The 26,326-nt window shown below is 57.0% G+C and overlaps 1 protein-coding gene across 2 annotated transcripts in view; it reads left to right on the top strand.

The window, feature by feature from the left end:
* Window positions 1-5,908: 5,908 nt before the first annotated feature.
* CELSR3 (cadherin EGF LAG seven-pass G-type receptor 3) overlaps window positions 5,909-26,326 on the top strand; it is a 28,394-nt gene continuing 7,976 nt past the window's right edge. For both annotated transcript variants that reach the window (XM_081525681.1, XM_081525683.1), the window contains exons 1-26: window positions 5,909-10,325; window positions 12,191-12,841; window positions 13,721-13,946; window positions 14,177-14,292; window positions 14,611-14,699; window positions 14,806-14,963; window positions 15,511-15,674; window positions 15,934-16,059; window positions 16,152-16,321; window positions 17,022-17,207; window positions 17,750-17,866; window positions 18,361-18,532; window positions 18,720-18,861; window positions 18,961-19,081; window positions 19,390-19,573; window positions 19,850-19,951; window positions 21,582-21,676; window positions 21,897-22,106; window positions 22,336-22,531; window positions 22,780-22,935; window positions 23,257-23,431; window positions 23,992-24,159; window positions 24,385-24,511; window positions 24,600-24,806; window positions 25,004-25,178; window positions 25,405-25,517. In XM_081525681.1, coding sequence (XP_081381807.1) covers window positions 6,584-10,325; window positions 12,191-12,841; window positions 13,721-13,946; window positions 14,177-14,292; window positions 14,611-14,699; window positions 14,806-14,963; window positions 15,511-15,674; window positions 15,934-16,059; window positions 16,152-16,321; window positions 17,022-17,207; window positions 17,750-17,866; window positions 18,361-18,532; window positions 18,720-18,861; window positions 18,961-19,081; window positions 19,390-19,573; window positions 19,850-19,951; window positions 21,582-21,676; window positions 21,897-22,106; window positions 22,336-22,531; window positions 22,780-22,935; window positions 23,257-23,431; window positions 23,992-24,159; window positions 24,385-24,511; window positions 24,600-24,806; window positions 25,004-25,178; window positions 25,405-25,517 — 8,088 coding nt within the window. In that variant the 5' untranslated portion in view covers window positions 5,909-6,583. The remainder of the gene's footprint in view (window positions 10,326-12,190; window positions 12,842-13,720; window positions 13,947-14,176; window positions 14,293-14,610; window positions 14,700-14,805; window positions 14,964-15,510; window positions 15,675-15,933; window positions 16,060-16,151; window positions 16,322-17,021; window positions 17,208-17,749; window positions 17,867-18,360; window positions 18,533-18,719; window positions 18,862-18,960; window positions 19,082-19,389; window positions 19,574-19,849; window positions 19,952-21,581; window positions 21,677-21,896; window positions 22,107-22,335; window positions 22,532-22,779; window positions 22,936-23,256; window positions 23,432-23,991; window positions 24,160-24,384; window positions 24,512-24,599; window positions 24,807-25,003; window positions 25,179-25,404; window positions 25,518-26,326) is intronic.

A 26,326-nucleotide genomic window follows, 5' to 3' on the forward strand; every position in this document is an offset into this window, starting at 1 on the left:
GAAGGCAGGGGGCTGTTCCTCTCCCAGCAGAGCATAATGCAGCAAAGAAGGCCAGTCTGTGGGGTGGGGCCCAGGAAAACAGGTCCGTGGGTGCAAAGCACAGGAAGACAACAAGGAGACATCCTTCCTGAGCTGTTGACTCTTCTAGAAGGTTAAGTGCACAGGTTCACCTGGACCCGAGGAGGAGCTGACACAGTGGCCGGCAGGAAAGCTCCATGTGGTACAGCACAGTCACCTCATCCTGGAGGCTCTGCCTCCCTTTCACAGCCAGAATCAACACTGCTGACTTCCAGGTACAACTCCTTTCTCACTGGAGAGCTGAAGGCAGAGCCCCAAGGTTCTCCCGAGAGAGTGTAATTCAGGGATGAGCACAGGCCCTCAGGAAGCTGGGACAGGGACATTCGGTGGCCTCTGTGCCTTGCTCCGTTCACTCCTAGGCTGCACACACTGACCACTTGGGAAAAGCAGGGCTGGGCTGTGCCATCTGTCCCCGTGCTGGCCCCCATGAGGAACAAAGCGCAGCCCTGTGGCAGGAGGGTCAGAGCCCCTGCCCGCTTCTGCGTGACTGTCCAAGAGGTCCTCGCACATATTCATCAGGGGTACTTGAGTTCCAGCTGACAAATTTAAAGAAATGCCGGCTCCGAGCAGCAAACAGGGGCCAGGACTCGAGGACCCCTCAGCAAACACCTTGATGGTCTCACCACACAAAATTACAACCACCACGGAAAACAGTTAGCCAGAGAATTCCTCAGGGAAGGAACTATCTGGGAGAACAGCTCTGCCTGCTTGATGGTAGACGTGGATGTGGTTAGGCAGGGGAAAGGGCAGAGACGGAGAACCAAGCCACCCAAGGAAAGAGGGGTGTTTGGGCGGGGCTGAGGAAAACTCACAATTTTGAGGGGCCCTGTGGGCTGGGGGTCTGGGCCAATCTCTAGGCTAGAAGTGGGTCCCTACAGGTGTGGGACACGTCTGTGCGACACAACTGAGCTCAACAGGCTATAAGTGCATAAGGCAACTCCAGGGTAAGGGGGTCAGGTGAAGACCACCTGCCTGCTCAGCCCCCAAAAGATACAGACTGAGGCTCCAAGTCCGTGAGGACAACCTTCTCTTTTTTTCCTGTTTAATGGAAGAACATTCTGTGAAAACTGCAGTACGCAAATATGAATTAGGACAAGATGCTAATCTCATCACCACCCAGTGTCACCAGCTCCCAAAGCCCACCGTGCAGCCCCTTTAATCATCAACTCCTCCCTTCTCTCCAGACCTCCTCCCTCGAGGTAACTACTCAGGAGTTTTGCCTGTTTTCCAACTTCACATAAATGGAATCATACAAGCACTGGCTTCTTCACTCACCATCAGATTTCATGGTTCGCTCATGCCATAGTATGTGGTTGCAGTTTGTTCATTCCCAGTGTCGTGTATGGTGCACCCTCATTTATTTATCCACGTTGACAATCTTTGGGTTGTTTCCAGTTTTTGTCTATTACAAATCATGCTGTCAGGAGCACTGTTGTACTCGTCTTTTGGTTGCTCATATGCATTATATTGGGGGGGACGTATATTCTCAAGAGTGGAATTGCAGTGAAAATGCTGAATAGCTTTCCTGAGTAGTTGTGCCAGTGTATGCTCCTCCACTGGTGTCTGAGTGCCAGCTCCTCTGTATCTTTCCCCAAACCTGGTATTGTCAGTCATTTTTATTTTAGTCATTTTGGTGGAGTATAGTAGTACTTACTTTCACATTTGCATTTCCCTGATGACTGAAGAGGTTGAACATTTTTTCATCAGTTTACTGGCTATTTGAATCTTCTCTTGTGAAGCACCTCTTCACATCTCTTGCCCATTCATTGACTGGGATGTGTATCTTTTATTGGTTTATAGTATGTATTCAGGATATGAGTCCTTGGGTTGTATATCTTAACCTATCTTCTCCCATTCTTAACGTCTTTGAATGAAAGGCGTTCTTAATTGTAATGTAATCCAATTTTTCAGTATTTTCCTTTATGATTAGTCCATTTTGTGTCCTCTTAAAAAATATTTGCTTTAAAGTCATGAACTTTTATGTTCTCTTCTAAAAGATGTATTGTCTTTCCTCTTACATTCAGATGTCAGATCTATCTAGAATTGATTATGTGGGTAGTATGTAGGGGGTCTCATTTTTGTCTACATGGATGTCCAACTGATGTGGCATCATTTCCTGGAAAGCCCATCCTTTGCTTGTGTTGGCTCTTAAGAGCCACTCTTGTAAACATTCAAGTCTCCACGCACCTGTGGGCCCCTCTCTGGATTTTGTTCCATTTGTCTGTCTATTCCTGTACCAGCACCATACAGTCTTGGTTTTGTCACTGTAGCTTTCCTGATCTCTTGTAGAGGAAGTTGTTCTCCTTCTTGGGTTTCCTTTGGACTATCTTCGGTGTTCTTGGCTCTCATACATTTTAGAATCCAGTTTGTCAGTTTACACACACACGTACACTACACAGTCTTTACTGGGGTTTCTGAGTTGCATTGAATCCATATATCATTTGGGAAGAATTAGCATCTGCACAATGCAGGTATACCACATTTTATTGCACTTCACTGAAACTGCATCTTTTACAACAAATTGAAAAGTTTTGAAGATTTGTGGTAAACCTTCAATAGATAATAGACAAAAGAAAGTCTATTGTCACCAGTCTTCCAACAGCATTTTCTTACTTCATGTCTCTGTGTCACATTTTGGCAATTCTCATAATATTTCAAACTTTATCATCATCATTATAGTATCTGTTATGCTGATCTGTGGTCAGTGATCTCTAATGTTATTTATTTTTGGCTGTACCAGGAAGCATGTGGGATCTTAGATCCCCAACCAGGGATCAAACTTGGCCCTCTGCAGTGGAAGTGCAGGGTCCTAACCACTGGACTGCCAGGGAATTCCTTGATGTTACTTTTAAAAAAATGATATTTAGGCCCACCCAAGGATGCCAAAAAAAAAAAAAAAATGATTATGATTCACTGAAGGCTCAGATGATGGTTAGCATTTTGTAGCAATAAGGTGTTTGGTTTTTTTTTCTTTTTCAGCCATTTGTCATGAAGGATCTTAGTTCCCTGAGGAGGGATCAAACCTGTGCCTCCTGCAGTGAAAGGCGGAGTCTTAACCACTGGACCAACAGGGAAGTCCCAGCAATATTTTAATTAAGGTATGTATATTTTTTTTAGACATAATACTGTTGCACACTTAACAGACTGTAGTCTAAACATAAATTTTATATTCCCTGGGAAACCAAAACATTTGTATAATTCACTTTACTGTGATATTTGCTTTCTTGTGGTGGTCTGGAACCAAACCCACAGTATATCTGAGGTATGCCTGTGTTAAATCTTCCAATCTTTGAACATAGTTTTGCAGTCCATTTATGTCTTTATGTCTCTATTTTTTCTTTTAGTGTTTATTGAGATGTAATTGACTATATAGTTTAAGGTATACAACATAATGATTTGATTTACATACATCATGAAATGATTATGATAGTGTTCAGTGTCAATATGTTTTATTGTATGTGTGAAGAGTCATTGCACATACTGCATTATATTTATTCCTGGCATTTTATGTTGCATGATACTACTGTCAATTGCATCTCACTTGTTGATATATGGAAATTACAACTGATTTTTATATATTGACCTTGCACCCAGTGAATTTGCTAAACTCTAATAACTTATCTGTAAGTTCTTTTGGATTTTTTGCATACACATTCCTGTTGCCTGTGAATACGTTTTTTTTTTTTTCCTTTCTAATCCTTATACCTTTTTACTATTTTTTCTTTTTTTACCTTACTGCACTTGTTGAAGCCCTCCAATATAATATTAAGGCTTAAGGTCAAGAATTCAAAATGTTGTTTTTCTCTAGTAATGCTCTGCTGCTCCAGAGGTAAGGAATTCACAAATAGCTGTTTTAACTGGGGTTAGATTTTAGCCCAGTGAGTTTGTCTAAGAAGAGCCAGCGTAGGAGAATTGTTATCAGACTGGCTAATGGTTAAAGTAAGAACTTCCAGGTGGCTTCGTGATAAAAGAATTCACCTGCAAGGCAGGTGACAAGGGCAAATACTGGGTAGAGAGGAAAAGGCACGAGGAGAGGATCTGAAATGTCCTAGAGGGCAGTGGAAAGAGGAACTCTACTTGCTTTGTCTTTACAGGGAGCAGGAGAAGTTGCCACGGTGGGATGGGGCATAGAGGTGAGAGCAGAGGGAGAGGGACAGGCTTCCATGGAAAAGCAGCCACAAAGAGAGGACAGCAGTGGAGGCAGAACTTCAGGGAGGACACGTAGAGTCCTTTGCAGTCACCAAGGGGGTTAAGGAGAGGTCCCAGTCTTGCTACCCACAAGGAGCATCAGTTGAGGGTAGTCCTAGCCCTAGTAAAGGGAGCAGGGCATAACACAGCCACGATCCCTTTAAACCTCAGGACATTTGCCCACGCAGACTCCAAGACCTAAGGTGGCTCCTCCATCTTTTGGTTATTCAAAGATCTGCTCGGGCAGATGGTTTCACTGTCTCAGGCACCTCCTCTGGGATCCAGCATCCCTCTCCCTAGCGTCCCATCTATCTACCTCCTTCGTTAGTGTAAAGCTTTCTGCCCTCCACTCGCTAGATCGTGAACCCGGAGGGCGGAGGTGCGATGGAAACCATGTCTTTGGCTTTCCTCCTCCAGCCCCTGCACCGAGCCCCCATCCAACCAAGGTCTGCCTTCAGTTTCTCTCCAACGTCCATAACGACCCAGACCGTACTTTCTTGGCTCTGACCTTAGGAAGTCCTCAGATTCTGAGACACCAGAGGGCACCACCGGAGCCCACCCACCGGCTCTCCGTAGTCACATGAGGTGCTGGAACGAGGAATCTCGCCTCCCGGAAGCGAAAAAGTCAATGGGCTTAAGAAAGCGCCATTTCATTGGTTGGTGGTGATGTCATAGGTACCGTTTGGGGAGGGCCAGAGGCCGTAGCCGGAGTTCTTCGCTGGTTCCAAGTAGGAGCCGCGCCCCTTGGAGCGTTTGGGGCCTCAGCCCTAAACCTCCTCGATCCAGGGACGCCGACGCCGTCTGCCCGTGGCGCTCCGCCCACTGTAGGTGCTGCTTTGCAGGCTGGGCCGTAGAACACCTCCTGGATTGTCTCTCCGGGTTATTCTGGAACCAGCGGAGCCTCCTCCCCTAGACAATGAGTCTGCCGTGGGGGCGGAGCCACCCATTGTCCCAATAGAAACAGTGACTTTCTGATTGGAACGCTCGGTGTTCACGCTCCACGCCCCCGCTCGTCTTCGGTGACGTTTATTCCCTGGCGTCTGCCCATTGGATACACTGGTCTTACTTGTGCCGGGAGTAGAACAGCGCGGGCAAAACTGAGCTTTCCCGTTAGTTCCTTCAAGGGGTTAAGGGATGCAGTCGTAGCGGGTGAGGGAGGGAATCTGAGGAATCTGAGTCTCAGTCCTGCGGCAACGCCAGGTTGCACGTGGCATTACAGAGCACTGGAGACCCGTTACCTGAAGTGAAGTTGCTCTTTGCGACCCCATGGACTGTAGCCTACAGGGCTTCTCCGTCCATGCGATTTTCCAGGCAAGGGTACTGGAGTGGGTTGCCATTTCCTTCTCCAGGGGATCTTCCCAACCCAGGGATCGAACCCGGGTCTCCTGCATTGTAGGCAGACGCTTTACCCTCAGAGCCAGCAGGGACGCCCCCCGCTACCTGAAGAGAGGGGTGTAATTTCCAGTGAACGAGCACCTTGCCCGGAAGACTGGGCCGAAAAAGCAGGGAAGTTTCACCTCTGCTCCGGCTTCGGACGGGTCACCTCTGGTTCCTGCTCGGTTGGGGCGCTCCAAACAAGCAGATGGTCGCGACCTGTTTCATGAGTTAAAACTCGCTGATCGAACGGTTAAGGCTGTTCGGGCTGCTGACACCCCAAGCCACTTCCGACCCCATGATGGTATCCCCACCCAAGAGTTGAGAGAAAACTCGGCACATCGTAGGCACCAAAATTTCAGACCAAAATCCGGGACAGGGTTCGGAACTAATGATCAGGAAGGCGGGGCATAAGAGATTCGCAAGCAGAAGGCCAAAAACAGAGCTGAGACAGCGCCCTAGAAGGAGGGAGGCGGGTGAGGGCGGTGGCCACGAAGAGGAGGGTGGAACCAGGGGCGGTGAATCTCCCTGCCCGGTTCAGCACCGGGGGCAGCACTTGCGTTCTGCCCTCAATAAAGATGGCGATCATGAGTTCTATGTCGGCAGCTGCCATGCGCAATGGCCTGTACCATCGGATTTGGAACTCCGGGGCGGAGATGGAATGAACCATCGCAGCGGCCGGGAGCCATGTTGGAGCGGCGGGAGGCGGCAGCAGCGTCAGGGATGCTGTGGTGGGGGCGGCAAAAGCCGGGGCCGCTCGCCAAAGGGGCTCTGGCCGCGAAGTAGATGGTGCCCAGAGGGTGGCGGCGGCGTGGAGCGACAGGCCTAGAGGCAGGGGACTGGGGTGGCGGCAGGGTCCGGGTGGGGGTCCGAGCAGCGAGGCGGGCCCAAGGCCTGGACCCGGGCGGAGGACAGTGGAAGCAGTGTGGGGAAGTGGGGGGTGATGGCGAGGCGGCAGCCGTGGTGGGGTCTCAGGGGGCCGACGACCCCGCTACTCCTGCTCCTTTTCCTCCTCTCTTTGTTCCCTCTTAGCCGGGAGGAACTGGGGGGTGGTGGGGACCACGGCTGGGATCCGGGGGTAGCTGCTGCTACGGGACCAGGGGCGCAGATCGGCAACGGAGCCTTAGCTCTTTGTCCCGACTCGCCTGGGGTCCGAGAGGATGGAGAGCCTGGCCTGGGAGTCAGGGAACCTGTCTTCGTGGGGCTCCGAGGGGGAAGGCAAAGCGCCCAAAGCCGTCGAGGGCCCCCGGAGCAGCCGGGGCTGGGAGCGGAATATGGGGTCAAGACATTTGGCAGCCGCGGGCGGGAGACTGGACAAGGACCAGGGTCTCTGTTATGCTGGCGCCCAGAGGTCTTCTCTTGCAGGCGGACAGGGCCTTTGCGAAGAGATAGTCTGTCACCAGAGGGTTTGTCCCCAGGGGTCCCAGGCCCGGAGAACAACTCTCCCTTTCCTTCGGACCTTCTGATTCGGCCCCGTGGTTCTCAGCCGGTGTCCTCCCAGAGGAATAGTGGGAGAGGCTCCTCCCAAAAAGTGGGAACCACGCGCTGCTGCGGGGAACTGTGGGGACCAGGGCGCAGGGGTCAGAGCGAGAGAAGCGCGACATCCCGAGCGAGGAGGACAGGCCCCCGGTCGGACCGCCCTTCCGGAGACTTGGGATCTGGCCCCGGGCTGGATTCAGGACCTCGCACAGCGAGGACAGCTCCTGCGACTGATTCAGCACCGCGCGAGTCTCGGACAGCTCCCGAGCCGACGCCCGAGCGCATGCGCTCCCGAGGTCTCTTCCGCCGCCGCTTCCTCCCGCAGCGCCCCGGGCCGCGCCCCCCTGGGGCCCCGGCCCGGCCTGGAGCCTGGAGAATACCCCTAGAGGGCCGGTCCCGCCCCCGTCGCGCCGCGAACCGCCACCCACAGTTTCCGCAGTACAACTACCAGGCACTAGTGCCGGAGAATGAGGCGGCGGGTACTGCGGTGCTACGCGTAGTGGCACAGGACCCGGACACCGGAGAGGCTGGGCGCCTAGTCTACTCGCTGGCTGCGCTCATGAACAGCCGCTCGCTGGAGCTGTTCAGCATCGATCCTCAGAGCGGCCTTATCCGCACAGAGGCCGCTCTGGACCGCGAGAGCATGGATCGCCACTACCTCCGCGTGACGGCGCAGGATCACGGGTCGCCGCGCCTCTCTGCCACCACCATGGTGGCCGTTACAGTGGCCGACCGCAATGACCACGCGCCGGTATTTGAGCAGGCGCAATACCGGGAGACGCTTCGCGAGAACGTGGAAGAGGGCTACCCCATCCTGCAGCTGCGTGCCACAGATGGTGACGCGCCCCCCAACGCCAACCTGCGTTACCGCTTTGTGGGGCCTCCAGCTGCGCGCGCCGCCGCCGCCGCAGCCTTCGAAATTGATCCGCGCTCGGGCCTCATCAGCACCAGCGGTCGAGTGGACCGCGAGCACATGGAAAGTTACGAGCTGGTGGTGGAGGCCAGTGACCAGGGCCAAGAGCCAGGGCCGCGCTCTGCCACCGTGCGTGTGCACATAACTGTGCTGGACGAGAACGACAACGCGCCCCAGTTTAGCGAGAAACGCTACGTGGCACAGGTGCGCGAGGATGTGCGCCCCCATACGGTGGTGCTTCGCGTCACAGCCACAGACCGGGATAAGGACGCCAATGGACTAGTGCACTACAACATCATCAGTGGTAACAGCCGCGGCCACTTTGCCATTGACAGCCTCACAGGCGAGATCCAGGTGGTGGCCCCTCTGGATTTTGAAGCAGAGCGAGAGTATGCCTTGCGCATCCGGGCTCAGGATGCAGGCCGCCCCCCGCTGTCCAACAACACCGGGCTGGCCAGTATCCAGGTGGTGGACATCAATGACCATACTCCTATTTTTGTCAGCACGCCCTTCCAGGTCTCTGTCCTGGAAAATGCACCCCTGGGCCATTCAGTCATCCACATTCAGGCAGTGGATGCAGACCATGGAGAGAATGCCAGACTGGAGTATTCCCTAACTGGTATGGCATCCGATACACCCTTTGTGATAAACAGTGCCACTGGCTGGGTCTCTGTGAGCGGTCCTTTGGACCGTGAGTCTGTGGAACATTACTTCTTTGGTGTGGAGGCCCGAGACCATGGCTCGCCCCCACTCTCAGCCTCAGCCAGCGTCACAGTGACTGTGCTGGATGTTAATGACAATCGGCCTGAGTTCACCATGAAGGAGTACCACCTCCGACTGAATGAGGATGCGACTGTGGGCACCAGTGTGGTTAGTGTGACTGCTGTAGACCGTGATGCCAACAGTGCCATCAGCTACCAGATTACAGGAGGCAACACTCGTAATCGCTTTGCCATCAGCACCCAGGGGGGTGTAGGTCTGGTGACACTGGCCCTGCCCCTGGACTACAAGCAGGAACGCTACTTCAAGCTGGTGCTAACTGCATCTGACCGTGCCCTTCATGATCACTGCTACGTGCACATCAATATCACAGATGCCAACACTCACCGGCCTGTCTTTCAAAGTGCCCACTACTCAGTGAGTGTGAATGAGGATCGGCCAGTGGGTAGCACCGTGGTGGTCATCAGTGCCTCTGATGATGATGTGGGTGAGAACGCTCGCATCACTTATCTCCTGGAAGACAACCTGCCCCAGTTCCGCATTGACGCGGACTCAGGGGCCATTACACTGCAGGCCCCCCTGGACTATGAAGACCAGGTGACCTACACACTGGCTATTACAGCTCGGGACAACGGCATCCCACAGAAGGCAGACACTACTTATGTGGAGGTGATGGTCAATGATGTGAATGACAACGCTCCGCAGTTTGTGGCCTCCCACTACACAGGGCTGGTCTCCGAGGATGCCCCGCCCTTCACTAGTGTCCTGCAAATCTCAGCCACTGACCGGGATGCTCATGCCAATGGCCGGGTCCAGTACACTTTCCAGAATGGGGAAGATGGGGATGGAGATTTTACCATTGAACCCACCTCTGGCATTGTCCGCACCGTGAGGCGGCTGGATCGGGAGGCAGTGCCGGTGTATGAACTGACTGCCTACGCAGTGGACCGAGGTGTGCCCCCACTCCGGACTCCAGTCAGTATCCAGGTGACGGTGCAGGATGTCAATGACAATGCACCGGTCTTCCCAGCTGAGGAGTTTGAGGTGCGAGTGAAGGAGAACAGCATTGTGGGCTCAGTGGTGGCCCAGATCACTGCGGTGGATCCGGATGAAGGCCCCAATGCTCATATAATGTACCAGATCGTGGAGGGGAACATCCCCGAGCTGTTCCAAATGGACATCTTCTCGGGAGAGTTGACGGCACTCATTGACCTGGACTACGAAGCTCGCCAGGAATACGTAATTGTTGTGCAGGCCACATCAGCCCCTCTGGTCAGTCGGGCCACTGTACATGTCCGCTTGGTTGACCAGAATGACAACAGCCCTGTGCTCAACAACTTCCAGATCCTCTTCAACAACTATGTATCCAATCGCTCAGATACCTTCCCCTCAGGCATCATTGGGCGCATCCCAGCTTACGATCCAGATGTCTCTGACCACCTCTTCTACTCCTTTGAGCGGGGCAATGAGCTGCAGCTGCTGGTGGTCAACCAGACCAGCGGGGAGCTCCGACTCAGCCGCAAGCTAGACAACAACCGCCCACTGGTGGCCTCCATGTTGGTGACTGTCACAGGTGAGGGGCGGGGGTTAATCAAGTGAGCCAGTGACCTTAACCTGTCAGGTCCTCAGGGCCCCTCACAAGGCACTTCAAACCAAAGAGGGATTTCCAGGCTTTCTAAGAATCCCTTGACCACTGAGTTCCTGCACCCCACAGGATCTGCCATAGACCTCTCAGGTTAGGGTCATAATATAGTCTCTGTTTAGGGTCTTGAACAGTCTCCACAGAACCCCAAAGATTCTAGAGCATTAGCAGACTTTATAAAGACTCTTAAAGAACTGTCTGCTTTATTTAAATAATTACTTTATTATTTTTATTTCTTTTTGGCTGTGCTGGCTTTCTTCTAGTTGTGGCAAGCAGGGGTACTCTCTAGTTGCAGCATGCAGGCTTCTCATTGCAATTGTTTCTCTTGTTGTGGAGCGTGGGCTCTGGGGCACTTGGACTTCAGTAGTTGAAGCACATGGGCTCAGTAGTTGTGGTTCCTGGGCTCTAGAGCACATCTCAATAAGTTGTGGCACACGCACTTAGTTGCTCTGTGGCACGTGGGCTCTTCCTGGATCAGGGATCAAATCCCATTTGTCTCTTGCATAGGCAGGAGGATTCTTTACCACGGAGCCTCCAGGGAAGCCCAAGAACCATCTGCTTGTTAATCTAGGGATTGCTCCCCTCCTTCTGAAAGGCTGGAGTAATGCTCTGAATATCCCAGGAAAAGCCAGCATCATACCCCTGTTCAGATGAAGGGTTACTTTGGGTCCATTCTGACCCTCAGCCTGTGGAGAAGAGGGAGGCCAATCATTTAGTGATCGGGAACAGCATCTTCCTTTGGCAGCTTCAGACAGAGAGCAGACCCATATTAGCCTGGCTGCTATCGATGGGGCTGATTAAGCCCCTGCCCTTTGGGAGAAAGTCTGGAGATCCACTTGTCTCTTCTGCAGCTGTGGACCGAGGCTTTCACAAACTGTTTCCTCAAAGGAGAGCGCAGGCGGGAAAAGCTCTTGCAGGCCTAAATACTGGAGGCTGCAAGGGTTGGCACAGACATTACCAGTGCTTATTCTCCAATTCTGGAGCATAGGACTCCTGGCACTGCCAAAGAAGGCACGTCTTCATTCATCCCTCAATTCCCTGGACAACAAACTCTGTCAGCCACCCAGTGTGTGGAGACAAGGCATATAAACACCTCATCCTCATTTCTGAGGGTGGCCACTGAAATCGCAGGACCCAGGTCTGGGGTGATGGGCTTGCTGATCCAAGGATGCTGAGGAGGAGGTCAGGGTCCAGGATTCTCTTGGAGAAAAGGAGCTTGCTGACCCAGGGTTCTGGGAGATACGGTTGAGTGGTCACAGGGCTAGGGACCCTTCTAGTGAACTGGGAAAGCAGTTTGCTAACCAGAGATAGGGTATAGGTGATCCCTCACCTGGAGGATATTCTTGGAGGGGATGTTTTGCTAGTTCTGCAGTGCTGGGGGATGGGAGGAAAGAAAGTCGGTCATCAGTGGCCTTGGCTCCTCTTTCTGTCCTGATTGGCCTGCTGACCATGATAACCTGGGGAAGGGTGGGTTAATGATCACTTAGGGACCTTCTTGTGTGCTGTTAGAGGAATGACCTGCTGACCCATGGGCACTATTGGGGTGCAGAGAGTGGGTGGGTTGATCCCTGGCTCAGGCCATTCCCCATGCTGGAGGGAGGGGACAGGAAGTAGTACCTTGCTGACACCTTGGTGCTGAGAGAGTTGGTGATCACAAGCCCAGACCCCCTTGTGTCCTGACAGGGTCAGCCTACTAACACAGAGGTGTTGGGGGACTGGGCCAATAACCCTCCTCTGTCCCTGGGAGGGGCAGCCGCTGACCCCAGACTGATCTCTTCCCCCACTTCCGCCGGCAGATGGGCTGCACAGTGTGACGGCCCAGTGCGTGCTGCGCGTGGTCATCATAACCGAGGAGCTGCTGGCCAACAGCCTGACTGTGCGCCTGGAGAACATGTGGCAGGAACGCTTCCTGTCGCCGCTGCTGGGCCACTTCCTGGAAGGCGTGGCTGCGGTACTTGCCACCCCCGCAGAGGATGTCTTCATCTTCAACATCCAGAACGACACGGACGTGGGGGGCACCGTGCTCAATGTGAGCTTCTCGGCGCTGGCTCCCCGCGGGGCCGGAGCCGGTTCTGCGGGCCCCTGGTTCAGCTCCGAGGAGCTGCAGGAGCAGCTGTACGTGCGCCGCGCCGCCCTGGCCGCCCGCTCGCTACTGGACGTGCTGCCCTTCGACGACAACGTGTGCCTGCGAGAGCCCTGCGAGAACTATATGAAATGCGTGTCGGTGCTGCGCTTTGACTCTTCTGCGCCCTTCCTGGCCTCCGCCTCTACGCTCTTCAGACCCATCCAGCCCATCGCGGGCCTACGCTGCCGCTGCCCGCCCGGCTTCACGGGAGACTTCTGCGAGACGGAGCTCGACCTCTGCTACTCCAACCCTTGCCGCAACGGCGGTGCCTGCTCGCGGCGCGAGGGCGGCTACACCTGCGTTTGCCGGCCGCGCTTCACGGGTGAGCGGAGGAGGGCGGTGGTGCGGGGCTGGGTGAACATCAGGCAGAGTGGGGGGCGGAATTACAGTGCAAGTGAGCATTGGGCATCACTCTTGAGCCACCTGGGGTCGAGTTGGGCACGGTTAGTCCAGAAGGCAATGGCACCCCACTCCAGTACTCTTTTGCGTGGAAAATCCCATGGATGGAGGAGCCTGGAAGGCTTCAGTCCATGGGGTCGCTAAGAGTCGGACAAGACTGAGCTACTTCACTTTCGCTTTTCCCTTTCATGCACTGGAGAAGGAAATGGCAACCCACTCCAGTATTCTTGCCTGGAGAATCCCAGGGATGGCAGAGCCTGGTGGGCTGCCGTCTATGGGGTCGCACAGAGTCGGACACGACTGAAGGGACTTAGCAGCAGCAGCAGCAGCAGTCCAGAAGCGGTAGAACCTGGCAGAGAGGGAGCCTAAGGGCGCAAAGAAATAGAGGTCTTGTCTGGGCCAACCCCCATGTGGCTCTGCCTGCAGTGCAGGAGACCTGGGTGGGGAAGATCTCCTGGAGAAGGGCGTGGCAACCCACTCCAGTCTTCTTATCTGGAGAATCCCATGGACAGAGGAGCCTGGCAGGCTACAGTTTATGGGGTCGCAAAGAGTCAGACACCACTGAGCAACTAACAGTTTAACTGGGCAGAGGAAGAGGGGGCGTGACCCTGGGCAGGGCCGTGGCTGGAAGGGGAGAGAGGGCGGGGTCAGGTATAATAGGGACGTGTCCACAGCGAGCTGGACCTTTTCATCTTCTTGGCTCTCACCTGGAAATCCTAGCCTTCGGAGGGGTGGGGCCCGCTGAAGCTGGGGGCGGGTCGCAGTCTGACCCCGCCTCTGCCTCCGACTTGACCCCCCTCAGGCGAAGACTGCGAGCTGGACACGGAGGCCGGACGCTGCGTCCCGGGCGTCTGCCGCAACGGGGGCACCTGCGCCAACGGGCCGGACGGTGGCTTCCGCTGCCAGTGCCCGGCGGGCGGTGCCTTCGAGGGTCCGCGCTGCGAAGTGGCGGCGCGCTCCTTCCCGCCCAGCTCTTTCGTCATGTTCCGCGGCCTTCGACAGCGCTTCCACCTCACGCTGTCCCTCTCGTAGGTGCTCGCCCGCATCTGCGCGCCCGCACGGGGTCCCCACCACCTCCAAGACCCGGATTCCTGACTGCCCCCATCCTGGTGTCCCATGGGACACGGCCCCCTCCCCTCCCTCTCTCATCACTTCCTCCCTCATCTAGCCTGGGCGGGCTCCCTCAGACCTTCTTGTCACAGGGATGGTGGGTGTGAGGAGGGGGTCTTTCTTGTGACGGGCCCCTCCCTGACCCCAGGTTCGCCACAGTGCAGCCCAGTGGGCTGCTCTTCTACAACGGACGCTTGAACGAGAAGCACGACTTCCTGGCCCTGGAGCTCGTGGCTGGGCAAGTGAGGCTCACATATTCCACCGGTGGGTGCCCCCTGCGGATCACTGTAGGGGCAAGGGGGTGCATGTGTGGGTGAGCTGGCTTGGGGGTGTGAGCCCCCCAGGCCCACCTGAACATGTAGCTCCACCCATGCCCAACAGGCCACTTCCTCTCTCTCCATGAAATGTGTGCTTCTCCTACCTGTCCAGAGGCACTCTGGTCCGGCCAGTGTGGCCAGCAGCAGAGAGAAGTTATCTGATGCATCCAGGGTCACCCTGGGAGTAGCTGTGTTTGCATGACTGGGTAGGGAGAGGGGAGGCCTCGCAGCTCCAGACCAGCCTCCAAACACATCCACCCTGCAGGTGAGTCCAACACAGTGGTCAGCCCCACGGTTCCAGGGGGCCTCAGTGACGGGCAGTGGCACACAGTGCATCTGAGATACTACAACAAGGTGGGCACCGCCCTCAGCCTGGAAGTATGGGGAAGGAGCTGGGATACCAGGTTCTGGGATACCAGGTGACCCCGGGGGTTCTGTTGAGTGACGTGTGGGTCTCTAGCCCCGGACAGATGCCCTGGGGGGTGCTCAGGGCCCCTCCAAGGACAAGGTGGCTGTGCTGAGCGTGGATGACTGCGATGTGGCTGTGGCTCTGCAGTTTGGGGCTGAGATTGGCAACTACTCATGCGCGGCTGCTGGCACACAAACAAGCTCTAAGAAGTGAGTTCCCCAGCCCCTGAGCCCCAAACCCCTTGCCTGCCAGAGCCCACTCCCACCCTTCCAATACTGCCTCCAAACTCCCCATCCTTCCCAAACCACCAGATTTTCCTTTCCCCATTAGAACGCTGAAACCCCACCTCACCTTAGCCCCCATCTCTGTGTTCCACCCTAGACTCCCCACTTATACACATTCCCCCAGGCACCCACTCCCCCAAATTCTCTACTCTCTTGGTCTCTCTAATGCCCCACAGCCCCACCTGACCCCTATCACCCTCCCAGCCACCCTTCTGCCTCCCTTTTTCATCCTCATCCTCAATCCCAGCCTCTTCCACCTTTCCCCAGACCATCTGCCCATCAAAAACTCTCCTTTGCACGCCCATAACTTAAATCAGGCCCCAGTTCCTTCCTCAGCCTGATCTTATCCTCCCCATTCAATCACCTTACCCTCTGAGCCCTACCCCTTCCATTTCCTATCCCCCTCCCCCAACCCAGGAGCAAACCTACCCTGGCCCCAGTCCCACCAATGACCTGGACTCCTGACCCCCAGGTCCCTGGACCTGACAGGCCCTCTGCTCCTGGGGGGTGTCCCCAACCTTCCCGAGAACTTCCCCGTGTCCCACAAGGACTTCGTTGGCTGCATGCGGGACCTGCATATCGATGGCCGCCGGGTGGACATGGCATCCTTTGTCGCAAACAATGGCACCATGGCAGGTAGGCCATGTCCCCATCATAGGGAAAGGGTGGAGGGCTTTATGGATGGACTCAAACTGTGACCTCCTTCTTGTCTCCTTTTCTAGCAAGCACTCTGCTGCAGACTGGCCTTTAGGACCTGAGTCCTACCAATTCCACCCCCTGCGAGAACTTGGGGCTGAGATCTTGGGCACTTGCAGCTCCTCTGGGCCCTGTGTTTTGTCCAGCACTCATGCCCTCTCTTGTGTTCACATGTCCTCCATGTACTTTCCTCTCCCAGGCTGCCAGGCCAAGCTGCACTTTTGTGACTCGGGCCCCTGCAAGAACAACGGCATCTGCTCAGAGCGCTGGGGTGGCTTCACCTGCGACTGCCCAGTGGGCTTCGGAGGCAAAGACTGTCGGCTCAGTGAGTGGGCAGCCCGGGGCAGGAGGGGCCTGTGGAGTATAGATTCTGTTCTTGGGGTGAGGCCTGTGACTCTGCTTCTTTTATCCCACCAGCTATGGCCCATCCCCACCATTTCCGTGGCAACGGCACATTGAGCTGGGACTTTGGAAATGACGTGGCCGTGTCTGTGCCGTGGTACCTGGGGCTGGTGTTTCGGACGCGGGCGAAGCAGGGGGTCCTGATGCAAGTCCAGGCTGGGCCACATAGCACACTCCTCTGTCAGGTGTGTCTGTCCTCCTGAGCCCTTCCTTAGATCCTCAGCTCTCAATCTTTGAGGTCAGCAGCACCATTCCTGTGGTTTCAGGCCTGGTCCCTGGTGGCTCAGATGATAAAACATCTGCCTGCAATGCAGGAGACCTGCATTTGATCCCTGGGTTGGAAAGATACCCTGGAGAAGGAAATTGCAACCCACTCTAGTATTCCTGCCTGGAGAAGCCCATGGAGAGAGGAGCCTGGCAGGCTATAGCCCATGGGGTCACAAACAGTAGGACACAACTGAGAGACTAAGCACACTCACGTGCGCGCGCGTGCGCACACACACACACACACACACACACACACACACACACACACACACACACACACACGGCATACTTCTCTGCTAGGAGCACTGATCATACTTGACCCTGCTCTCGACCTTGGCCCTTGACCCTCTTCCCCACTGTCATATCCTCTGCAGGTACAGCGTCCCAGCCTAGCTCTCTCCTGCCACCTGCACTAACCCATGACCCCTGCCCCTTAACTTCACTCTCAGAAGCATCGAGTGCCCTGGCACAGGGCCCTCCGTGCCAAATGTAGCCTGTCCCTCTTGTACTGACCTCTGCTCTTCATGACCTCTGAAGCCCCAGACCCCACCTCCTGACACTCCTGGCCCCAGCCCAGTGTGGGGCTCTGACCCCAGGGCTGTGCCTCTCTGCCCGCAGCTGGATCGAGGGTTGCTGTCTGTAACAGTGACCAGGGCCTCAGGCCGGGCTGCCCACCTCCTCCTGGAGCAGGTGATAGTCAGCGATGGCCGGTGGCACGATCTGCGGCTGGAGTTGCAAGAGGAGCCAGGTGGCCGGCGGGGCCACCATGTCCTCATGGTCTCATTGGACTTCAGCCTCTTCCAGGTCTGACTTCTAACCCTGGGGTGGTCCATTCTGAGCCTTCCGACCAGACCCACCTCATCAGACTCTCCCTCAGTCCAGCTGCTCTTCTTCCCTCCACTGCACATAATCTGATGTTGTCCCCTGAGTCCCCCTCCTCATGCCCTTGCTCTAAGCCCACCCTGCTCTGCCCTCCTCATGTCAAGAGTCTATGCAGATTTCTGGCCTGGTCTTAGGGTACCTCTGCAGCCAGCACTTTGCCAAACCTCTTCTGGTCTCCTGATCTTTCCAGCTCAAAATCATGGAATTTCAGGGTCTGTTTGGGACCCAGGACAAAGGGCCCAGTCTGGAGCCCAGCTCTCAACTAAACCTTCCTGTCACTCATCCCCTGTGCTCTAGAAGGTCCTCTGTACTCGGGAGCATCTCATGCCCAGACCAGCTCCCTGGTCCAGAGGGCCAGAGCATGGTGATGCAGGGCTAGGATAAGGCCAAGGCTGACACTGGAGTAGGGCAGGGGTTCATTGGTCCCCCCTTCACCTCCAGTGCTGACTAGCCCCTTCCCCCAGGACACTTTGGCGGTGGGGAGTGAGCTGCAGGGCCTGAAGGTAAAGCGACTCCATGTGGGAGGCTTGCCCCATGGTGCTGAAGAGGAGGCTCCTCAGGGTCTGGTTGGCTGTATCCAGGTGAGGGTCAGCGTGCAAATATGAGATGGGGCATTAGGGTGAATGGTCAGAGATCAGGGGTGCCTTGAGACCCAAGATGCTGCATTTACATGGAGGTTGGCATAGGGGTAGTGGTGACCACAGCCTTCAGAGACAGGTCGACCCTTTCTGTGCTGTTGGAGGTGAGAGTCCAGCTTAGATTATCAAGGGTCATTAGAGGCCTGTGTCAGGGAGAGCATAATTAGGGGTCTCATGGGGGCACTAAATGGGAATATTGGGTCAGGGTTTAGGGTACCCACTCCAGGATTCTTTCATGGAGAATTCCATGGACAGAGGGGCCTGGTGGGCTATAGTCCATGGAGTCACAAAGAGTCGGACACAACTGAGCGACTAAGGACCCTGGGGTTTGTAGGGAGATTGCATGTCAGGGGTCATCAGACCACGTGAGTGGCTCTGCTGGACTTGGGGCTGAGGTGCTCTGACATGGGTCTCATCCTTGCCGGTTATGCCCGTAGGGAGTATGGCTTGGCTCCACGCCTTCAGGGTCCCCAGACCTGCTTCCTCCAAGCCACCGAGTAAACGTGGAACCCGGCTGTGTCGTGACCAACGCCTGTGCCTCTGGGCCCTGCCCTCCCCATGCTGACTGCCGAGACCTCTGGCAAACCTTTTCCTGTACCTGCTGGCCAGGTGGGGCCTGGGTGGGGTGTAACCTGCTGGCTAGGTGGGGCCTGGGTGGGGACAGGGTGATCTGGGGCTCATGGTGAAGACTGGGGGATCTGGAGAGCCCCGAGGAAGCAGAGGCTGAGAAGGACAGGTGCCTGCTTCCTCCCGTGCTCTGTAGCCAGTGTCCTCAGCTCCCTGACCCAACCCGCAGGTTACTATGGCCCAGGCTGTGTGGACGCCTGCCTCTTGAACCCCTGTCAGAACCAGGGGTCATGCCGGCATCTCGCGGGGGCCCCCCATGGCTATACCTGTGACTGTGTAGGTGGTTATTTCGGGCACCACTGTGAACACAGGTAAGGGGCTGGGGGCTGAGATGATGGAAAGAGCTGGAGAGGGTTGGGGGGTGGTCACTGAGATATGGCGGAGGCATCTCACCTGGTTCTCCACCCCAGGATGGACCAGCAGTGCCCACGGGGCTGGTGGGGAAGCCCAACATGTGGCCCTTGCAACTGCGACGTTCACAAGGGCTTTGACCCCAACTGCAACAAAACTAACGGGCAGTGTCACTGCAAGGTATGCCTGGCCCCTGACCTTTTAACTTTACCGTAGACATTCTGTGATTCTTATCCACCTTGCTGACCTCTGCCACCTGACTCAGTCCCTGAACCTTTACCCCTACCCTGTGACCTAACTGCCGCCTCTTGTCCTTGACATCTGACCCCTCCCTTATGTTTCCCTTGAGGCCCGTCTTCCTTCTGGCCTGTGAGCACTGTTCTCCCGACCCTTTGCCCTTGATTCCGCCCACTTCCCAAGCCCTGACCTGAAATCCTCACCTTAAGCCCTGACCCCTGACCTCCGGCCCCTGACCCTGTCTCAAACAGGAGTTCCACTACCGACCGCGGGGCAGCGACTTATGCCTGCCATGCGACTGCTACCCAGTGGGCTCCACCTCACGTTCCTGCGCCCCCCACAGTGGGCAGTGCCCCTGTCGCCCAGGAGCCCTTGGCCGCCAGTGCAACAGCTGTGACAGTCCTTTTGCAGAGGTGACAGCCAGCGGCTGCCGGGGTGAGCAGGCTCCACGTGCAGCAGGCTGGCTCTGGCATGTTGCCGCCAAGTCCCACGGCATGCTTGGCTCTCTGGGTGGCTTCTTGTGCCGCCCAGGGGCTCCCACACTGGCCCCAGGTATTTTGATGGGCTGTCACAGAATCTGATGGGCCAGCTCCCCTGAGGCCAGCAGCAGAGTGGTAGGCAGTGGGCCTGGGGTAGGTGAGGGGTCAGTGGATGTGGCCCTCCCTGGCCCCAGCCCCTGGCTGCCTGCCTCACTGTCTTCTTCCTCCCTAGTGCTCTATGACGCCTGCCCCAAGTCCCTGAGATCTGGTGTGTGGTGGCCGCAGACCAAGTTTGGCGTGTTAGCCTCAGTGCCCTGTCCTCGGGGGGCCCTAGGTGAGTACGTGGGGGACAGGCACATTCCTGAGGGTGGCGATCAGTCTGTTCTCTGACCGCTAGAGCCACCTCTTTTCCTGAGTTGGTTGGCCTTGTTCCTGCCAAGAGGTGGGAGTGGGGTGTGGGGCGACATTCGTCCCTCATTAGCTCTTTCGGGTTCTGGCTTCCTCCCACCGACCCTCACTGAGCCTCCGTCTGTTTCTCTTGGCTTCTGGGCAGGATTGCGGGGTGCAGGTAAGGGGTACGTGTTTGCTCAGGTGCGCTGCCCCCTCCCACTGCCTGAGCTTTTGCAGACCCCTCCTGCTGCCTGAAGTCCCTGCAGACCCCTCCCCACTGCCTGAGGTCTTGAAAAGCTCCTCCCAACTGCTCGAAGTCCCTGGAGGCCCTGCCCCCCACACACACACAATTCCTAAGGTCCTTGTAGACGCCTGCTCAGTTCCTCAGCTTCCTGCAGGCCTCTTTCTACTGCCCAAGGTCTTGAAAGACTTCTGCCCTCCATTGGAGGACCCCGCAGACTCCTCTCTGTTGCCTGAGGTCCCCACAGAATCCTCCCCGCTGCTTGAGGTCCCCGCCGAGGCTGGACCGAAGCTGTCTGCGTGTGCATGCTCTTGTGTGCGTTTTCCTGTGCCTGCGCACGTGTCTATGTCTGTCTTTGGGGAAGGGGTCTCTGTGTTTAAGTCAGTGTCCCTCTGGCTGGTGGCGACAAGCTCTCTTAAGGGCCAGGTCAATTTTCATTCAACTCTGATTCCAATCTCACAGATTAGGGAGAGATGGCAGCAAAGTCATTGGGGCAGTTAAATTTTGTGTGAGAATTTTGATCCCCACCCTATTTTGGTCACAAAATTCTACTGGAAAACCTGGTCCATGTCTCTGTGTGTGTGGGGGGGGGTGTGTGTGAGAGAGAGAGAAAGAGGGAGCATTGTGTGTCTGTGTGTTTGTCCTGGGTCACACAGCATCTACTTGTGTGTAGGTGTGAGCATTGGCTTGTGTGTTTGGGTGTGCGTGCACACACACACACACGCACACACACACAAGGTTTCCCTGGTAGCTCAGCTGGTAAAGAATCCGTCTGCAATGCAAGAGACCTGGTTTGATTTCTGGGTCGGGAAGATCCCCTGGAGAAAGGATAAGCTACCCACTCCAGTATTCTTGGGCTTCCCTGGTGGTTCAGTCGGTAAAGAATTCGCCTGCATTGTGGGAGACCTGGGTTCGATCCCTGGGTGGGGAAGATCCTCTGGAGGAGGGCATGGCAGCCAACTCCAATATTCTGGCCTGGAAAAATCCCCATGGACAGAGGAGCCCAGTGGCCTGCAGTCCATGGGGTCGCAAAGAGTCAGACACGATTGAGCAACTAGGTGCAACATAGCACACACACACAGTCCCGCCCTTGTGTTCTCCTTTATGTCATGGCTGTTCAAAATGGTCCCCAGACCTCTAGGAATTGACTGATAAGCACCTGGGGCCCATCTGGCCTGGGGATTGGGTCTTCTCCATCCAGGGGTGCAGCCGTGGATGCCTACTCCCTGGTCCCTGCATCAGAGCTTCCCCTGGGGTAGAGGAGAGTGCTGTGGTTGCCTCCTCAGTGAAGAGGTCCAGGCCCCAGGACTGATCGAGGGTCATCTGCCTTCAGGTGCAGCCATGCGGCTGTGCGACGAGGACCGGGGTTGGCTGGAGCCTGACCTCTTCAACTGTACCTCCCCTGCCTTTCGAGAACTCAATCTGCTGGTGAGACCGCCTGGACCTTGCCCTGCACAAAAGACTAGCCCCAGCAGTGGCTCTGGCCCATCTCCCTAGGCCCGTGGTGGGCCCCACACATCATGCCCCAGCCCTTGGCATCCTGGGCTTTTCCGAGTGGCCCTTTAATCTGGCCAACCCTTCTTGCCATAAGGCTTTTGAGAAAGGCCCAAGGGACCACAGAATGACCCCCCTCTTCTTTGTTCGGCAGCTGGATGGCCTGGAGCTGAATAAGACAGTCCTGGACACAGTAGAGGCCAAGAAGCTGGCTCAGAGGCTGCGAGAGGTGACCAGCCACACTGACCACTACTTCAGCCAGGACGTCCGAGTCACTGCCCGCCTCCTGGCCCACCTGCTGGCCTTTGAGAGCCACCAGCATGGCTTCGGGCTGACAGCCACACAAGATGCCCACTTCAATGAGGTGGGGCTGCACCCGGGGCTCCCGATCCCCTGGCCCTGGACCCCTGACCCTCTGCTCAGGCCCCTCCTGATCCCCGGGAAGTGAAGGTCACGGGCTCTTTCTGCTGCCTTGTCCGCTCCAGACCTACCCCCTGCCTACTTGGGCCCCCCTGAGCACCTGGCCAGACTCCTCAGGCACGCCCTCACGTGTCCTCACCTGGCTGGGCCCGCTTTCACCTCCCTCCTCCCAGAATCTGCTGTGGGCTGGCTCTGCACTGCTCGCTCCAGAGACCGGGGACTTGTGGGCCGCGCTGGGGCAGCGGGCCCCTGGGGGCTCCCCAGGCAGCGCTGGGCTGGTGCAGCACCTGGAAGAGTACGCAGCCACGCTCGCGAGGAACATGGAACTCACGTACCTGAACCCCGTGGGGCTGGTGACACCCAACATCAGTATGTGGAGGGTGGGCTGGGGCAGGGGGCTGTGAACTCAGACCCGGAGGTCCGAGGGGCGGGGGCTATGGATGGCAACATTAGTGGCTGGAGACTGTGCTTGGCAGGGAGGCAGGCTCTGTGCTGGTAGCCAGGAGGCCATATGGGTGGTGGGACTTGGGTCCAGGCAGGGGGGAGCCGGGAGGGGGTGATCCCTCAGCACAGGGCGGAGATCCTTGCTGGGTCTCACCCCTCTTCCTCCGGGGCAGTGCTCAGCATCGACCGCATGGAGCACCCCAGTCCCACCCGGGGGACCCGTCGCTACCCTCGTTACCACAGCAACCTTTTCCGGGGCCAGGATGCCTGGGACCCTCACACGCATGTGCTGCTGCCTTCCCAAGCCCCACGGCCGTCCCCCGCTGAAGGTGAGAGGTCGCCCCTGGTCCAGGTCCCGTTTCCCTGCCCCACCCCTGCCCAAAGCTGGACCCTGCGTGGCCCTCCTGTCACTTCTCCCCTTGCCCAGACCCTCCCCCTCACTGCAAATGACCTCTCACAGGCCTGGATACTCAGGATTCAGCCCCGGGGGCCCTTGAGTTCTTCACTGGCGCCTGCTCCCTGCACTCCCTGGTTCTGGACCCTCAGGGTAGAGATTCCCATGCTTGATGCTGGCTCCCAGTCAGAGCTGGGTCTGTGGGTGCTTGGGGGTCAGAGGTCACTGACAGCAGCTCCTCCCCCTCCTCTGGCAGTTTTGTCCGCCAGCAGCACCAGCATGGAAAATGCCACCACCTCGAGCATGGCCCCTCCACCAGCTCCTCCAGAGCCCGAGCCCGAGCCTGGGATCTCCATTGTCATCCTCCTGGTTTACCGCACCCTTGGGGGGCTGCTCCCTGCCCAGTTCCAGGCCGAGCGCCGGGGTGCCAGGTACGAGTAGAATTACCCCCAGACCCCTCACCCCTGGGCTGCCCGCACACTCCGACCCAGCCTAGTCCCCCCATTTATGGTGGACAAACAAGCAGGTTCACCATCAACCAGAGAAGCGCCTGGTCACACTCCTGCTCTGCGAGTCTCATCCGTGCCGGGCTCCGCCGTGTCAGTGTGTTTGGGGGACTAGATAGACACAGAGCCACAGCTGGACCAGTCACATAAAGGATACAGGAGCCAGCCAGGCAGGCAGACTGGCTGATGGAGATGGGCTGACTGAAGGGGGCCAGCCGGGGGTGTGCAGGGAGACACAAAGTCTACAGCTGCTTAGGCTGCAGGCTCCAATGTGTGCAATGGGTCCAAAGCCCCTCAGCTATAATTCTGCAGAACCAGGCCGTGGATTCCTGGTGTCGAAGCCTCTCAGTGGAGGCTGACGGGATTCTCAGAAACAACACCCAGCCTGGTCCACCCCAAGCTCTGGGCAAGGGAAGACAGGGAGGTGGGCAGCCAGAGCTTGGGAAGACCGGCAGCGTCCAAGCCCAGGTGGGGTGTCTCTTCAGGGTTCCCCAGAACCCAGTTATGAACTCCCCGGTGGTCAGCGTGGCTGTGTTCCACGGACGCAACTTCCTACGGGGTGTCCTGGAGTCCCCGATCAGCCTGGAGTTCCGCCTGCTACAGACAGCGAATCGCAGCAAGGCCATCTGCGTGCAGTGGGACCCTCCTGGCCCGTGAGGACCTCCACTCTGGAAACCCTGGGTCCCCCTGGTGGCCCCTGGGAGGCCTGGCCTGCCCCTGGGGCCCCCACCCATGCCCCTGTGTACCCAGACCCATGAGGAATGAGGCTCCCCAACTCCAGGCATCCGCGGCCCCTCCCAGTGCCTCTCACAAACCCCTGCCTGGCGACGGGGCTCTCCCCCGAGGGTATGGTCAGTCTGACTGTGCTGTGGCCACAGGGCGGACCAGCATGGCTTGTGGACTGCACGGGACTGTGAGCTGGTGCACAGGAACGGGTCCCACGCACGGTGTCGCTGCAGCCGGACGGGCACCTTCGGGGTCCTCATGGATGCCTCCCCCCGTGAGGTGGGGCTGGGCTCGGGGAGCTGAAGGAGTGGGAGGCTCCAAGGGCAGGGGTGCCCGGCAGCCCCTGCGACCCTCCCTGTCCCCACAGCGGCTGGAGGGCGACCTGGAGCTGCTGGCGGTGTTCACCCACGTGGTCATGGCGGTGTCCGTGGCCGCGCTGCTGCTGACTGCGGCTGTCCTGCTGAGCCTGCGCAGCCTCAAGTCCAACATACGGGGGATCCATGCCAACGTGGCTGCCGCCCTGGGGGTGGCTGAGCTCCTGTTCCTGCTGGGGATCCACAGGACCCAAAACCAGGTGCAGGGGCCGGGTCGGGGGACCCATGTGCTGCTGACCTCATGTGGCCCAGGAAGGCGGGGGGGCCAGAGTGCAGGGTCAGAGATCAGGGGTGCTCAGTCACTTTGGGGCGGGATGCTGGGGTAGGGTGCGGTGGTTGGGGGTTCAGAGGCGGGGCGAGGCAGGAGAGGTCCTGATGCCCCCCCAACCCCCACCAGCTGCTGTGCACCGCGGTCGCCATCCTCCTGCACTACTTCTTCCTGGGCACCTTTGCGTGGCTCCTCGTGCAGGGGCTGCACCTCTACCGCGTGCAGGTTGAGCCCCGCAATGTGGACCGCGGCGCCATGCGCTTCTATCACGCCCTGGGCTGGGGAGTGCCTGCTGTGCTGCTGGGTGAGGGCCCCGCTCCCTGGCCCCGTCCAGGCCGGTGACCCCTGACCTGCATCCATCACGTGGGCTGACCCCTGCCCCTGATCGTGACCCCAACCTCAGTCCCCCATGCCACTTGTTCAGGGAGGAGCCTGCCCTGCCCCCACCCCAGCTTCTCCCCGGGCACGTGAGAGGGTTGGTCAGCAGCTCTGGAACACATCCCCTCCGTCCTGTCCCTTCTCCCCCGCAGGCCTGGCTGTTGGCCTGGATCCCGAGGGCTACGGGAACCCTGACTTCTGCTGGATCTCGATCCATGAGCCCCTCATCTGGAGCTTCGCCGGCCCTGTCATCCTTGTGCTCGTGGTGAGTACCCTCTATTCAGTGCCGCCTTGTGCTCCCCTTGGTGGGACGGGGTGGGAGGTGGCCCTGCAGCAGGTATGGTGGTATTGGCCGAGGGGTGCCAGGTGGCAGTCTGCAGGCTTCCTGGGCTCGGCCTCCTCTTCTGTTCCTGCCCGGCTGGCATGAGATGGGAGAGTGGGGTCACAGACTTGGCTGCTCTCCCTACCTGTCTCTCTCTCCATCTCTATCTTTCTGTCCCTCTCTGCTTCCCTTTGATGGACTGCCCTTTGCTGGACTTTGCCAACAAAGGTCCATCTAGTCAAGGCTATGGTTTTTCCAGTAGTCATGTATGGATGTGAGAGTTGGACTGTGAAGAAAGCTGAGCGCCAAAGAATTGACGCTTTTCGACTGTGGTGTTGGAGAAGACTCTTGAGTCCCTTAGACTGCAAGGAGATCCAAACAGTCCATCCTAAAGGAAATGAGTCCTGAATATTCATTGGAAGGATTCATGTTCAAGCTGAAACTCCAGTACTTTGGCCACCTGATGCGAAGAGCTGACTCACTTGAAAAGACCCTGATGCTGGAAAAGGTTGAAGGCAGGAGAAGGGGATGACAGAGGATGAGATGGTTGGATGGCATCACCGACTCAATGGACATGAGTTTGAGTAAACTCCAGGAGTTGGTGATGGACAGGGGGGCCTGGCGTGCTGCAGTCCATGGGGTCACAAAGTGTTGGACACGACTAAGCGACTGAACTGAACTGCTTCCCTGTCTATGACTTCTTCTATGATTCTAAGCTCCTCTGTTTCTCCTTGGTTTTTGATCTATGTATT

Source organism: Giraffa tippelskirchi, chromosome 9 (genome assembly GCF_054371585.1).
Source record: "Giraffa tippelskirchi isolate mGirTip1 chromosome 9, T2T-mGirTip1v1.2.pri, whole genome shotgun sequence".
Lineage (NCBI taxonomy): Eukaryota > Metazoa > Chordata > Mammalia > Artiodactyla > Giraffidae > Giraffa > Giraffa tippelskirchi.